The sequence below is a fragment of the Mobula birostris genome, chromosome 4, assembly GCF_030028105.1.
Source record: "Mobula birostris isolate sMobBir1 chromosome 4, sMobBir1.hap1, whole genome shotgun sequence".
NCBI lineage: Eukaryota > Metazoa > Chordata > Chondrichthyes > Myliobatiformes > Myliobatidae > Mobula > Mobula birostris.
Window position 1 is genome coordinate 1,695,103 of NC_092373.1, and position 14,582 is coordinate 1,709,684.

General features: G+C 46.4%; 1 protein-coding gene across 7 annotated transcripts in view; it reads left to right on the plus strand.

Moving 5' to 3' along the window:
* Positions 1-14,582, plus strand: part of LOC140196126 (lipoma-preferred partner homolog) — a 477,606-nt gene that overhangs the window by 194,726 nt on the left and 268,298 nt on the right. For 6 of the 7 annotated variants that reach the window (XM_072254856.1, XM_072254853.1, XM_072254855.1 and 3 more), the window contains one exon: positions 8,090-8,311. In XM_072254856.1, coding sequence (XP_072110957.1) covers positions 8,101-8,311 — 211 coding nt within the window. In that variant the 5' untranslated portion in view covers positions 8,090-8,100. Of the gene's footprint in view, positions 1-4,483; positions 4,526-8,089; positions 8,312-14,582 lie in introns of those variants that run through there. The other variant, XM_072254851.1, reaches the window with a different exon arrangement.

Here is a 14,582-nt window from a genome sequence, read left to right on the forward strand (position 1 = left end):
GCTAAACAAGCTTTGGCAAGAGCAGGCTTGGGCAAGCACAGCCAGAGGTTGAAAGTTATTTTTTCTGTTAGTGCACAGTTAGTGAGCTGAGATTGGGTGCAGAGTTAGTGGTGTATTCCTTGTGAGACGTGGGAACTCTGGGAGACCTCCAGTCTCCATGATAACTACACCTTCACAAAGTGCATTTAGCTAAGCTCCTTAGGCACCGTGTTAAGGAACTGGAGCTGGATATGGCTCAAATGAGAAACTGAGGAGGCGATAGATTGGAGCTATAAGGAGGTAGTCACCCCTAAGTTGCTGGAGAGGGAAAGTGAATAGATAGCCAGTGCAGGGTAACCCTGTGGCCATTCTCCTCATATTGCTTTGGAATTATTTGGGGCGTGGGGACTGATCTACCAAGGGAAGCCGCAGCGACTAGGTCTTGGGCACCGATTCTGGCTCTGTGGCTCAGAATGGAAGGTTGGAGAAGAGAAGTGCAGTAGTGAAAGGATTAAGTAGAGGAATGGGCGTGAAAGTGACACCCGGATGGTATGTTACTCCCAGTTGACAGGGTCAGGGATGTCTCCGATTGGGTTCAAAGGGGGAGGGTGAGCAGCCAGCAGTCGTAGTACATTTTGGCACCAATGAGAAATATAGAAAAAAGAAAGAGGTCCTGAAGAGAGAACTTAGGGAGTTACAGTATGTAGAAAGCTGAGGTATTAATCTCTGGGTTGCTGCCTGTGCCATGTGCCAACGAGGGTAAGAATAGGATGATTCGGTAGGTGAATACGTGGCTGAGAAACTGGTGCAGGGGACAAGGTTGAAGATTTCTGGATTATTGGAAGGTATGGTCTGTACAAAAAGGACGGCTTACACCTGAACCTTAGCCAGCTGGTGGTGTAGCATCGGCACTGGACTTCACGGTGATTGGTCCTGGGTTTGAATCCAGCCAGCTCCTGGCTTTCCGTATGTGCTGGGTTGAGCATTGAGCTAGCAACTCGGTCTGCCAAAAATCAGTCAAATGCTAAATAAAGGGCAAGGTTGGCACCTGATGCACCACAAGGCACGGAAAGGAACAACACCACCTGAAAGGGACCAGTATCCTTGCAGGCAGGCTTGCTGGATCTGTGGGGAGGGTTTAAACTTGTTTACAAACAGAGGCAGTGTGTGGTGAGACTGCCAGGAAGAACAGGCTGATGGTGTTAATATTGCAGTCAGAGGGATGAGTTGAAGTTTAACAGGGAGGCCAAATCAAAAAGGATGATGCATACAGGACTAAAGGTGTTACATTTGGATGCACACAATATTTAGAGTAAGATAGGTGACCTGGTAGCACAATCACATATTGACAGGTATGATGCTGTGGGCATCATTGAATCGTGGCTAAAAGAATATCATAGTTGGGAGCTTAACACCCAAGGATACACATCCCTGGAATCATTCTTCTGAGCTTCCTGTTGGCCCTCTCCAATGACAGCACATTGTTTATTAGATAAGGGACCTAAAAAACTGCTCGCAAAATTCCAAGCGAGGCCTCACCAGTGCCTTATGAAAGCTCAGTAATACATCCTTACTTTTATATTCTAGTCCTCTTGAAATGCATGCTAACATTACATTTGCCTTCCTCACCGCAGACTCAAGCTGAAAATTAACCTTTAGGGAATCCTGTCCTGTCAGTTTACCTGCAAGGTTTTCTTGGTGGGACAAGAGCAGAGAAGCAGATGGAGAGTGATCCTTAGAGATGGGCTTATCTCCCCGCAGACAATCTTGCTGGAGTTTTGAAGAATTGGGAGGAGGGCTCATTGAAACCCGACTAAGTATTGAAACCCCCAGATAGAGTGGGTGTGGGCCGATGTTTCTTATAGTGGAAGAGTCTAGGATCAGAAGGCACAGCCTCAAAATAGAGGGGATGTCCCTTTAGAACAGTGATTAGGAGACATTTCTTTATGCAGAGGGTAGTGCATCTGTGGAATGCATTGCCACAGGCAGCTGTGGAAGTCAAGACATTGGGAATATTTAAAGCAGAGGCTGATAGGTTTTTGATTAGTCATGTGTCAAAGGTTTCGGGGAGAAGGCAGGAGAACTGGGTTGAGAGGATAATAAATCAGCCATCAGCAGAGCAGATTCAATGGGCCAAATGGTCTAACTCTGCTCAATACACACTAAATGCTGGAGAAAGACAGCAGGCCAGAAAGTATCTAGGAAAAGAGTACAGTTGACGTTCTTGGATGAAACCCTTCAGCAGGACTGGAGAAAAAAAGCTGAGGAGTAAATTTAAAAGGTGGGGACGGGGAGAGAGAAACACAAGGTGATAGGTGAAATCTGGAGGGGGAATGATGAAATAAAGAGCTGGGAAGTTGATTAGTGAAAGAGACAGAAGGCCATGGCTTCCCTTCCTCCATCATCACTGCTGCCCTCAACCACATCTCTTCCATTTCATGCACGCCTGCTCTTACCCCATCCTCCCAGCACCCATCAATGGATAGGGTTCTTCTTATCCTCACCTACCACCCTACCAGCACTTAATTCCCCGAAACTTCCGCCACCTCCAATGGGATCCCACCACCAGACACATCTTTCCCTCCCCCTGCTTTCTGCTTTCCACAGGGATCGTTCCAGCCACGACTCCCTTGTCAATTCATCCCTCCCCACTGATCTCCCTCCTGGCACTTATACTTGCAAGCGGAACAAGTGCTACACCTGCCCCTACACCTCCTCCCTCACTACCATTTAGGGCCCTAAGCAGTCCCTCCAGGTGAGGTGACACTTCACCTGTGAGTCTGTTGGGGTCATATACTGTGTCCGGTGCTCCTGGTGTGGCCTCCTGTATATCAGTGAGACCCAAAGTAGATTGGGAGACCATTTTGCTGGACACCTACCAGAACAACCGGGATCTCCCAGTGGCCACCCATTTTAATTCCACTTCCCATTTCCATTCCGATATGTCTATCCATGGCCTCCCCCACCGTTATGATGAGGCCACACTCAGGCTGGAGGAACAAACAGTATATTCATTTTGGGTAGCCTCCAACCTGATAGCATGAACATTGATTTCTCAAACCTGGTAATGTCTCCCACTCCCCCTCCTTCACAATTCCTCATTCCCTTTTCCTTCCCTCACCTTATCTCCTTGCCTACCCATCGCCTCCCTCTGGTGCTTCTCCCCCTTTTTTCTGTCTTCCATAGCCTTCTGTCTCTTTCACCAATCAATTTCTCCCCTCTACTTCATCCCTCCCCCTCCAGGTTTCACCTATCATTTGGTGTTTCTCCCACCCCTCCCCCACCTTCTAAATCTACTCACCAGCTTTTTTTTTCCCCAGTCCTGCCAAAGGGTTTTGGTTCAAAATGTCAACTGCACTCTTTTCCTTGATGCTGCCTGGCCTGCTGAGTTCCTCCAGCATTTTGTGCGTGTTGCTTGGATTTGCAACATCTGCAGATGTTTGTGGTCTAATTCTGCTCCTCTGTCCTTGTAGACAACCCACTGTCACTCATGCATCTCGTGTCATCTGTCACTTGTTGGCAGATCATCTCTGGTCTGTGCAGCCTGCCCTATCCTTGTCATGTTTGTCTGGACAGTGTAGAGGGGTGTTGTCTGTCTCTGGTTTTGCTTTATTCATGACTCCATCGCACCTGCATTATAGTATGAAACATTGAACTCTGTGATTGAGGCTGGATTAAGTGACACGTGTCTTGTGCTGATGGGTGGGACAGTCTGTGAACTTTTTGACCGAGTTTGTGCTGCTATCAATGTTTTTTTTAAATAATTGCCAGGAACCCAGTGAACTCCTTTACGCTGCATCCTGATAGTTAAACGCAGGGCCTTTAACTGCACTTGCTGGTGGGATGCTTTGAAGCTGCCTGTTGGGATCTGGACTGTGGGAGGAGACCAAAACACTCAGAGAAAACACACGTGCTTATGAGAATGATGCACAACCTTTTCTTCAGAGGACATCGGAATTGAACTCTGAACTGTAATAACATTACACTAGCCACTAATCGGATCCTGCCCACCACCCTTTCAATAGTGCCTCTTCCTCCCAGAAAACTAGATCGGTGATCTTTAGTGCAGCATCAAACCTTTCTTTTACAAAACTACAGAAGTTTATTCACACATAAAACACCCACATGAGGGATTTACAGGATTTAACAATTTCAAATTAAAATATGGTTACTACTGTCTATAACACACTCAATTCCCACTGTATCCATAGTGACTGCAGATTCTCTCGGGGACAGGCCTCACCCCGGAACAAGAGGCAGGTTTGGCAGTCGGCTCAGGCAGAACCACGGACTGGCCGCCACCTGGAACCATGAATGGCCATCTTGGTAGCAAGCCCAGCAGTAGACCTGAGCAATTCACATCCCGCTCACTCTTTCCCACCCCTGCCCCGTACAGGGGGCCGTATATCAGATACTTAAACCAGGAGCTGCATCCTCTCACACTCCATATAAACATGGACCACTCACTCTTCATGACCACAGAATGAAAAGGTGGATGAGGACCATAGAATGGACAGCTTCAGACCCTCATTCACGCTGACTGTCGGTAGGTGCACAAGCCCTTCAGCTGTCCTCCACAGCTGCCTATGGTAATAAATTCCATAAGTTCACCACTTTCTTACCCATTCTCCTAATCTGTCTTAAGTTCTTCTGCATCCTACCTGTTTCCTCAACAGTACCTGCCCCTCCACCAATCTTTGTATCACCTGCAAACTTAGCAACAACTCTTATCAAGATGCTCATCTGAGCCAGTCTTGTTGGCCTTCATTCGATTCACATCTATCTAAACTTCTGTCCAAATATATGCTACATCATTGTCATTGTGCCCCCACCCCTCCCATTCCTCTTACATACAACATACGACAATACAGCACAGTACAGGCCCTACAGTCCACAATCTTGTGCCAACCTAGGCATCCATCATCAAAGATCTCCACCACCCAGGCCATGCTTCCTTCTCACTGCTGCCTTCCAGAAGGGGGCACAAGAGTCTCAGGACCCACACCACCAGGATCAGGACCAGTTATTACCCCTCAACCATCAGGCTCTTGAACCAGAAGGAATAACTTCGCTTAACTTCTCTCACCCCATCGCTGAACTAATTTACAAACAATGGACTCACTTTCAAGGACTCTTCATCTCATGTTCTCGATTTTTATTGTGCATTTATTTATTATTATTAGTCTGCTTGCTTTTTATGAAAAGCCTCCCTTCTCCTCTTAAATATTTGCCCTTTAGTTCTTGATTCCCCACCCCTGGGAAAAGACTGAGTGCTTTCACCCTATCTACAGGGTATGAAGAGCTATGTCAATGGTACTAGGCAGAGTAATAATTCAGCATGGACCAGATGGGAAGAAGGGCCTGTTTCTGTACTGCAATGTTCCATGAGCCTATGGCCCAAATAGATCAGTTATGATCTGTTGGTGTGGAATGGCAGTATAGTGGTTAGCCATAAGACATAGGAGCAGAATTAGGCCATCTGGCCCATCGAGTCTACTCTGCCATTCTATCATGGCTGATCCTTTTTTTTAATCTCCTCCTCAACCCCAGTTCCCGGCCTTCTCCCCAAAACCTTTGATGCCATGTCCAATCACGAACCTATCAATCTCTGCCTTGAATACACCCAATGACCTGGCCTCCACAGCTGCCTATGGTAATAAATTCCATAAATTCACCACTTTCTTAGCCATTCTCCTAATCTGTCTTAAGTCCTTCTGCATCCTATCTGTTTTCTCAACACTACCTGCCCCTACACCAATCTTTGTATCATCAGCAAACTTGGCAACAAAGTTATCTATTCTATCATCTAAATCATTGATATACAGCATAAAAAGAAGTGGTCCCAAAACTGACCCCTGTGGAACACCACTGGTCACTGGCGGCCAACCAGAAAAAGATTCTTTTATTCCCATTTGCTGCCTCCTACCAATCAGCCAATGCTCTCACCATGTTAGTAACTTTCCTGTAATATCATGGGCTCTTACCTTGGTAAGCAGCCTCATGTGTGGCACCTTCTGAAAGTCCAAATATACAACATGCACTACATCCCCTCTATCTATCCTACATGTAATCTCCTCAAAGAATTCCAACAGAATTGTCAGGAATGATTTTCCCTGAAGGAAACCATGCTGACTTTGTCCTCTCTTGTCCTGTGTCACCAAGTACTCCATAACCTCATCTTTAACATTTGACTCTAACATCTTCCCAACCACTGAGGTCAGGCTAACTGGTCTATAACTTCCTTTCTGCTGCCTCCCTCCTTTCGTAAAGAGTGGAGTGACAATTGCATTAAAGAGTGGAGTGACAGTTGGCGCTATTACAGCTCAAGGTCAGAGTTCAGTTCCAGCGCTGCCTCTAAACATGTTTGTACGCCCCTTCTTGTATGTGTGTGGGTTTTCTTTGGGTGCTCCCGTTTTCTCCCGTAGTCCAAAGTCCTATCGTTAATTGGTCATTGCAGATTGTCCATTGATTAGGCTAGGGTTAAATTGGTGGGTAGCTGGTCACCTCAGCACAAAGGACCGCAGAGTCCTGTTCCGTGCTGTATACTAAATAAATAAATAATCTTATTCCTGTCTTCCTTTCCTGTATTATGAACTAGATTCCTGTGTGCATTTTCTTCAACAGATTTTTGAGGTACACATTCAAAGATAATGAGCATAAAAACATCTTTCTGTGCTACATAAACATGGTTGTTTCTTAAGCATGAATGAAATGGTTAATGTATGAAGATCATTTGGTGGCTCTGGGCCTGTACTCACTGGAGCTTAGAAACCTATTGAATGTTGAAAGGCCAAGATAGAGTGAATTTGGAGAGGATGTTTTCTATAGTGGTGGAGCCTAGGACCAGAGGGCACAGCCTCAGAATACAGGGTCGTCCATTTAGAACAAAGATGAGGAAGAATTTCTTTATCCAGAGGCTGGTAAATCTGTGGAATTCACTGCCACTGATGGCTGTGGAGGCCAAGTCATTGGATATATTTAAAGTGGAGGTTGATAGGTTCTTGATTAGTGAGGACAAAGGTTACAGGGAGAAGGCAGGAGAATGGGGTTAGAAGGGATAATAAATCAGTAATGATGGAATGGAGGAGCAGATTGTCCCTTCAGAACAGAGATGAAGAGGATTTCTTTAGCCAGAGAGTGGTGAATCTGTGGAATAGGTTGATAGGTTCTTGATTAGTCAGGGCACCAAAGGTTATTGCGAGAAGACAGATGAATGGGGTTGAGAGGGATAATAAATCAGACCTGATGGAATGGTGAAGTAGACTAGATGGGCCAATGACTTAATTGTGTTCCTCTATATTATTGTCTTTGGTATTATAGTCCCGGCATTTATATACTATACTATACTTTATGGAGTTTAGATAAGCTATCTCGCATATTTATACTTATTATGTTCTTTATCTGATTGTGGGTTTTTTTTGTGCTGCGTTGGATCTGGAGTAACAGTTATTTTGTTCTCTTTTTGTGCTGACGTTGGAGAGGGTACAGAGAAGATCCACTAGAATGATTCCGGGAATGAGAGGGTTAACATATGAGGAACGTTTGTCCGCTCTTGGACTGTATTCCTTGGAGTTTAGAAGAATGAGGGGGGACCTCATAGAAACATTTCGAATGTTAAAAGGCATGGACAGAGTGGATGAGGCAAAGTTGTTTCCCATGATGGGAGAGTCTAGTACGAGAGGGCATGACTTAAGGATTGAAGGGCGCCCTTTCAGAACAGAAATGCGAAGAAATTTTTTTAGTCAGAGGGTGGTGAATCTATGGAATTTGTTGCCACGGGCAGCAGTGGAGGTCAAGTCATTGGGTGTATTTAAGGCAGAGATTGATAGGTATCTGAGTAGCCAGGGCATCAAAGGTTATGGTGAGAAGGCAGGGGAGTGGGACTAAATAGGAGAAAATGGATCAGCTCATGATAAAATGGCGGAGCAGACTCGATGGGCCAAATGGCCTACTTTGGCTCCTTTGTCTTATGGTCTTATGGTCTTTACACTTGTGTACTGCAAATGATGTTAAACAATCTTAAAGCTTGAATGGAGTGCTCTTCTCTGGGGTTCACTGACTGGTACACTTCAGACATCTCCTCACTTCACTGCCTTTTGGTGTTTTTCAGGGTTCAAAACCATGTCTAACCCAAGCTGGCTTCTCCCAAAGGATGGCGACACCTCCGGTCATGTGTCAGCCAGGATGGAGACCATGACTTCAATCACCAACCCCAGTATCTCCGTATCGACTCAGCAAGCGCCCAAGAAGTTCGCGCCTGTCGTCGCTCCAAAGCCCAAGTATAACCCTTACAAGCCAAATGGGCATCCCAGGGCTCAGGTGGTTGCTGAAGGTAGGTGCACAACTGTAATGTAAAGATGGAATATTAGCTTGGTTTGTCATGTGTACGTCGAAACTTTGAGGTCTATGGTGAAATGCACCGGCCTCAGCATCGGTACTCCACTGGCTCTGACATTCAAGGACTTGGGCTGCATATGTTTCGATATGTTTTGACGATTGTATGTTTTTCTGCTATCATGACTATATGTGCTGTGTACTGTTAGTGCTGTGTTTTGCACCTTGGCACCAGGGGACCACTGTTTTGTTTGGCTGTATTCATGAGTATGGTTAAATGACAATTAAATTTAAATTTTAAAAAATTTGAATTATTGCAACGGCCAGCATAGTGTGAGGATGTGCTGGGGTAGCTCGCAAGTGTCGCCACGCTACATGCCCACGACTTTCTCACCCTAACTGGTACATCGTTGGAATGTGGGAGGAGGCCAGAACAGCCAGAGGAAACCCGCATGGTCACTGGGATAACGTACAGACGGCAGCACGGATCGAAGCCAGGCTGACGCTGTAAAATGTTACGCTACCATACCGCCCTATCTGTAGACCCAGTGAACTCTCTCACACCACACACCGCACTCCCAACATCCAGGGAGAGAAGTACAGCACGGAAACAGATCCTTCGGCCCATCTAGTCCATGCCAAAACTATTTAAACTGCCTACTCCCAACGACCTGCAACCAGACCATAGCCCTAATACCCCTACTATCCATGTACCTATCCAAACTCCTCTCCGACGTTGAAATCGAGCTTGCATCCATCACTTGAGCTGGCAGCTTGTTCCACACTCTCTCGACCCTCTGAGTGAAGAACTTTCCCCTCATGTCCCCTTAAACCATGACTTCTGGTTGTGATCCCACCCAGCCTCAGTGGAAAAAGCCTGCCTGTATTTACTCTACCTATACCCCTCATAATTTTGTACACTTCCACCAAATCTACTCTCAACTTTCTACGTTCTAAAGAATACAGTCCTAACCAATTCAATCTTTCCTTATAACTCGAGTCCTCCAGATCCGGCAACATCCTTGTAAATTTTCTCTGTACTCTTTCAACCCTGTTTACATCTTTTTGGTAGGTAGGTGACCAAAACCACACACAACATTCCAAATCTGGCCTCACCAATGTCTTCTAGAGCTTCAACATAACATCCCATCTCCTTTACTCAGTACATTGATTTATGAGGGCCAATGTGCTAAAAGCTTTCTTTACGACCCTATCTACCTATGATGACACTTTCAATGTATTATGGAATTGTATCCCTTTGCTCTACCACACTCCCCAGACTCTTCATGGCAGATGAACTAAATGAGTATCTTACACCAGTCTTCACTGTGGAAATACAAGCAGTGTGCCAGATGTTGTAGGGTGTGAGGGAAGAGAAGCAAGTGCAGATACTATTACAAGGGAGAAGGTGCTCAAAAAGCTGAAAGATCTAAGGGTACATGTCACCAGGACCAGAGGAACGGCATCCTAGGTTCTGAAAGAGGTAGTGTTACAGATTGTAGGGGCATTAGAAATGACCTTTCAAAAATCATTGGACGCTGACATGGTGCCAGAGAACTAGAAAATTGCAAATGTCACTCCACTCCTTAAGAAAGGAGAAAGGCAGCAGAAAGGAAATTCTAGACCAGTTAGCCTGATCTCAGTTGTTGGGAAATGTTGGAGTCAATTGTTAAAGGTGAGGTTATGGAGTACTTGAAGACACAGGACAAGAAAGGACAAAGTCAGCATGGTTTCCTGAAGGGAAAATCTTGCCTGACGAACCTGTTGGAATTCTTTGAAGAGATTACAAGTAGGATAGATAAAGGGGATGCAGTGGATGTTGTATATTTGGACTTTCAGAAGGCCTTTGACAGGGTGCCACACATGAGGCTGCTTACCAAGTTAAGAGCCCATGGTATTACAGGAAAGTTACTTACATGATTAGAGCATTGGCTAATTGGTAGGAGGCAGCGAGTGGGAACAAAAGGATCCTTGTCTGGTTGGCTGCTAGTGACTAGCGGTGTTCTGCAGGGGTTGGTGTTGGGACAGCTTCTTTTTATGTTGCATATCAGTGATTGAGATGATGGAATGGGTGGCTTTGTTGCCAAGTATGCAGATGATACAAAGGTTGGTGGAGGGGCAGATAGTGTTGAGGAAACAGGATGCAGAAGAGCAAGAAAGTGGCAAGTGAAGTACAATGTTGGAAAATGAATGCTCATGGACTTTGGTAGTAGAAATAAATGTGCAGACTATTTTCTAAATGGGGAGAAAATCCAAAAATCTGAGATGCAAGGAGACTTGGGATCCTTGTGCAGAACTCCCTGAAGATTAACTTGCAGGTTGAGTCACTGGTGAAGCAGGCAAATGCCATGTTAGCATTCATTTCAAGAGGTCTAGAATACAAGAGAAAGAATGTGATGCTGAGGCTTTATAAGGCACCGGTGGGGCCTCACCTTGCCTATTGTGAACAGTTTTGGGCCCCTCATCTTAGAAAAGATGTGCTGGCATTGGAGAGGGTTCAGAGGAGGTTCACAAGGATGATTCCAGGAATGAAAGGGTTATCATACAAGGAATGTTTGATAGCTCTGGGTCTGTACTCGCTAGAATTTAGAAGGAGGAGGGGAGAGCTCATAGAAACCTTTCGAATGTTGAAAGGCCGGGAAAGAGTAGATGTGGAAAGGATGTTTCCCATGATGGGGGAGTCTAGGACAAGGGGGCACAGCCTCAGGATTATGGGGCGTCCATTTAAAAAAGAGATGTGGAGAAATTTCTTTAGCCAGAGTGTGGTGAACTTAAGGAATTTATTACCACAGGCAGCAGTGGAGGACAGGTCATTGGGTGTATTTAAGGCAGAGGTTGATAGGTTCTTGATGGAAACTGCATTGAAGGTTACGGGGAGAAGGCCGGGAAGTGTGGCTGAGGAGGGCAAAAGAAGAATCAGCCATGATTGAATGGTAGAGCAGAGTCAATGGGCCAAATGGCCTAATTCTGCTCCTATATCTTATGGTCTTGCAGTCTTCAGTGCCCTATCATTCACTGTGTAAGACCTACTCTAGATGTTCAACTGAAGTGAACATTTGTCTGCATTAAATTCTATCTGCCATTTTTCAGCCCATTTCCCCAGCTGATCCAGATCCCTCTACAAGCCCTGATAACCTTCCTCATTGTCCACTACGCCTCCAATCTTGGTGTCATCTGTAAATTTGCTGATCCAGTTAACCACATTATCATCCAGATCGTTTATATAGATGACAAACAACAGTGGACCCAGCACTGATCCCTGTGGCATTCCTCTAGTGACAGACCTCCAGTCAGGGAGGCAACCCTCTACTACAACTCTCTGTCTTCTCCCACAAAGCCAGTGTCTAATTCAATTTACTATCTCATCCTGAATGCTGAACAACTGAACCTTCGTGACCAGCATCTCATGTGGGACTTTGTCAAATGCCATACTAAAGTTTATGTGGCCTTGTTTAAGGAATCAGTAATCGCCACAGGGATTGCAACCACCATTGGACTTAGGGACAATATGAAGGGGAGAAGCCCAGGGGCTATTTGGCTGGCATACAATGCCAAGTCTTTCCATATTGGCAAACTCAGCTTTCACAGTTTCCAGCTTTTCTGGGCCCAGTCTACGCGCACGGGCATAGACTGCTGGGCCAGTTGTGGAAATCTGGTGCTCAACCCCATGTTTTGTAACTCCTGTGAGGTTTAGGAATTCGCCTAGCAGGTGAGTAACCTCACAGGTGGTGGCGTGTGTGTTTGACAGAGTCGTTGTGGGAAACTTACTGGGGGAGCACGGTACTGACCCAAAGTCCTTGACATCCACAAGCCAGCAGTTCTTAAGATCTTCCGCAGTCCAGGCAATCTGCACTGAGCGGATGTCTAGCCACTTTAACCAGGACGAAGTTCCATCTGTAACATTACCCACTGAAGCACAGCGTCACCCGTCATATCCTGTAAGTCTGGATCTTGCTGCCAATGGCGGTCTCCAGTGAGGCTTTTCCTTCTCATCAATAGGCGATAGGGCAGCACACTCACTTGAGCACCCGTGTCACACAGGAGGCGTCGCCCTGAAAGGGTGTCTGTAATGAACAGTAGACGACCCTGGCAGCTGGAACCCACAGAGTTCAGACACCTCGGATGTCCCGATGTGCTGTCACTGTCGGAGATGTAAGGCAGTCAGCACTTCCTAGCACTCCTGGCAAAGCAAGCGTGGTAAAACCAGGCCTGGCGTTGTGTGTTTCACAGCCGCAGATGTCCTTATGTTGGGGCCCTTGCTGACGGGGGATTATTGAGGCGGAGGAAGGAGGAAGAATGATGCATATCTGTCATATCAGAGGATAATTCAGCCATTCAGTCCATCACGGCTTATCCGCCATTCCTCTCAACCCCATTTTTCTGCCTCATCCCCATTACCTTTTACTAATTAAGCTCAGCTTTACATCTACTAACCAATCAGCCTCAGCTTTACATATACCCCATAACCTGGCATCCACAGCTGTCTATGGCAATGAATTCCACAGATTCACCACCCCCAGTTGAAAGAAATTCCTCCTCATTTCTCTCAGAAATGGACGTCCCTCTATTTTGAGGCTGTGCTGTCTGCTCCTGGACTCCTCCACAATCCTATAACCTAGCCTTTCAATATTCGAGAGGTTGCAATGACGTCCCTCCTCATTTCTCTAAACTCCATTGAGTACAGACCCAGATACATCAAAAGCTTCTCATACATTAACCCTTTCATTCCCGGGATTATTCTCGTGAACGTCCTCTGGATCCTCTCCAAATCCAGCACATCTTTATTAATTAATGGGTCCACACTGCTCACAATACTCCATGTGGTCTGACCAATGCCTTATAAAGCCTCAGCTTTACATCTGTGCTTTTGTACTCTCGTCCTCTCGAGGTGAATGCTAGCATTGCATTTGCCATTCTCACCACCGACTCTACCTTAAAACTAACCCTTATGTTTTTATCTACCTTCTTCTTCACTGTCTTTTCTTTCATTCTCTAACCTGTTGCCCTCCTGCTCTTGTTTCCCATCTCACTCATCTCCCACTCTCTCTCTTCAGTTCATCTTCCATAGACACTAAGCTGAGGATTCTAGAACAATCCCTAGTTTTAGTCCCATGAAATGTGTTTGTTGTTGGTTGTCTCAGGATGTCACTGAGCAACCTGCGGCCTAGCACGGCCTGGTGGCCTAGCAGTCGTGGAAAGTGGGAACACTTGGGTGGAGAGCTACCCGATATCAGCTACACATCAATGGACCTATCAGTGAATGGAAGAGCTCACAAAGCCCTCAACACTTCTCAAATCAGCCACAGGCCCCACGGTAGCGACACAATTACACCTCAGGCTGTTGGAGTTCCAAGTTCGATTCTGGCGTCCTCTGTTAGGAGTCGCTGTGCCTCCTCTCCATAGAATGCCTGGGTTTTCTCCTGGTGCTCTGATTTCCTCCCACAGTCAAAAGACAAATCGGTTAGTAGGTCATCATAAGTTGTCCTGTGATTAGGCTAGGGTTTCAGCGATGAGTTGTCAAGTCATGTTTTATAGATATATTTTATTTAGAGATATCACGTGGAACAGGCCCTTCAAGTCACACCACCCAGCAACCCACCAATTTAACCCTTAGCTTAATCACAGGACAACGTACAGTCTACCAAACAGTACGTCTTTGGACTGTGGGAGGAAACCCACACGTACGTGGGAAGAACGTACAAACTTTCTTACGGAGGAGCCGCAGCTGAACTCTGATCGCTGACACCCCAAGCTTAATAGTGTCACGAAAACCGCTATGCTACCGTGGCCCCTCGCGGTGACAGGTACAGACAGTGGCCTCTCGCGGTGATGGCTACGGACCATGGGGCCTCGCGGTGACGGGTATGGACCGTGTCCCCTCGCGGTGACGGGTACGGGCCATGGGGCCTCGCGGTGACGGGTACGGACCGTGTCCCCTCGCGGTGACGGGTAAGGACCATGGGGCCTCGCGGTGACGGGTACGGACCGTGTCCCCTCGCGGTGACGGGTATGGGCCGTGTCCCCTCGCGGTGACGGGTACGGACTGTGGGCAGGCGGACCTGTCCATTATGGTCAGCATAGATGTGGTGGTCTGAAGGGTCTGATCCTGACGCTTCACAGTAAGCTGATCATTGCAAATTAGAAAGACATTTAGGTCAGACACTTCCGTAAGCCCATTCCACCATTCATAAGGTAGTTCTTCTGACTGTGTCCTCATCTCCATTACCCTGTAACCCCCTACTTTTCAAAAAACTGCCTATCTCTACCTG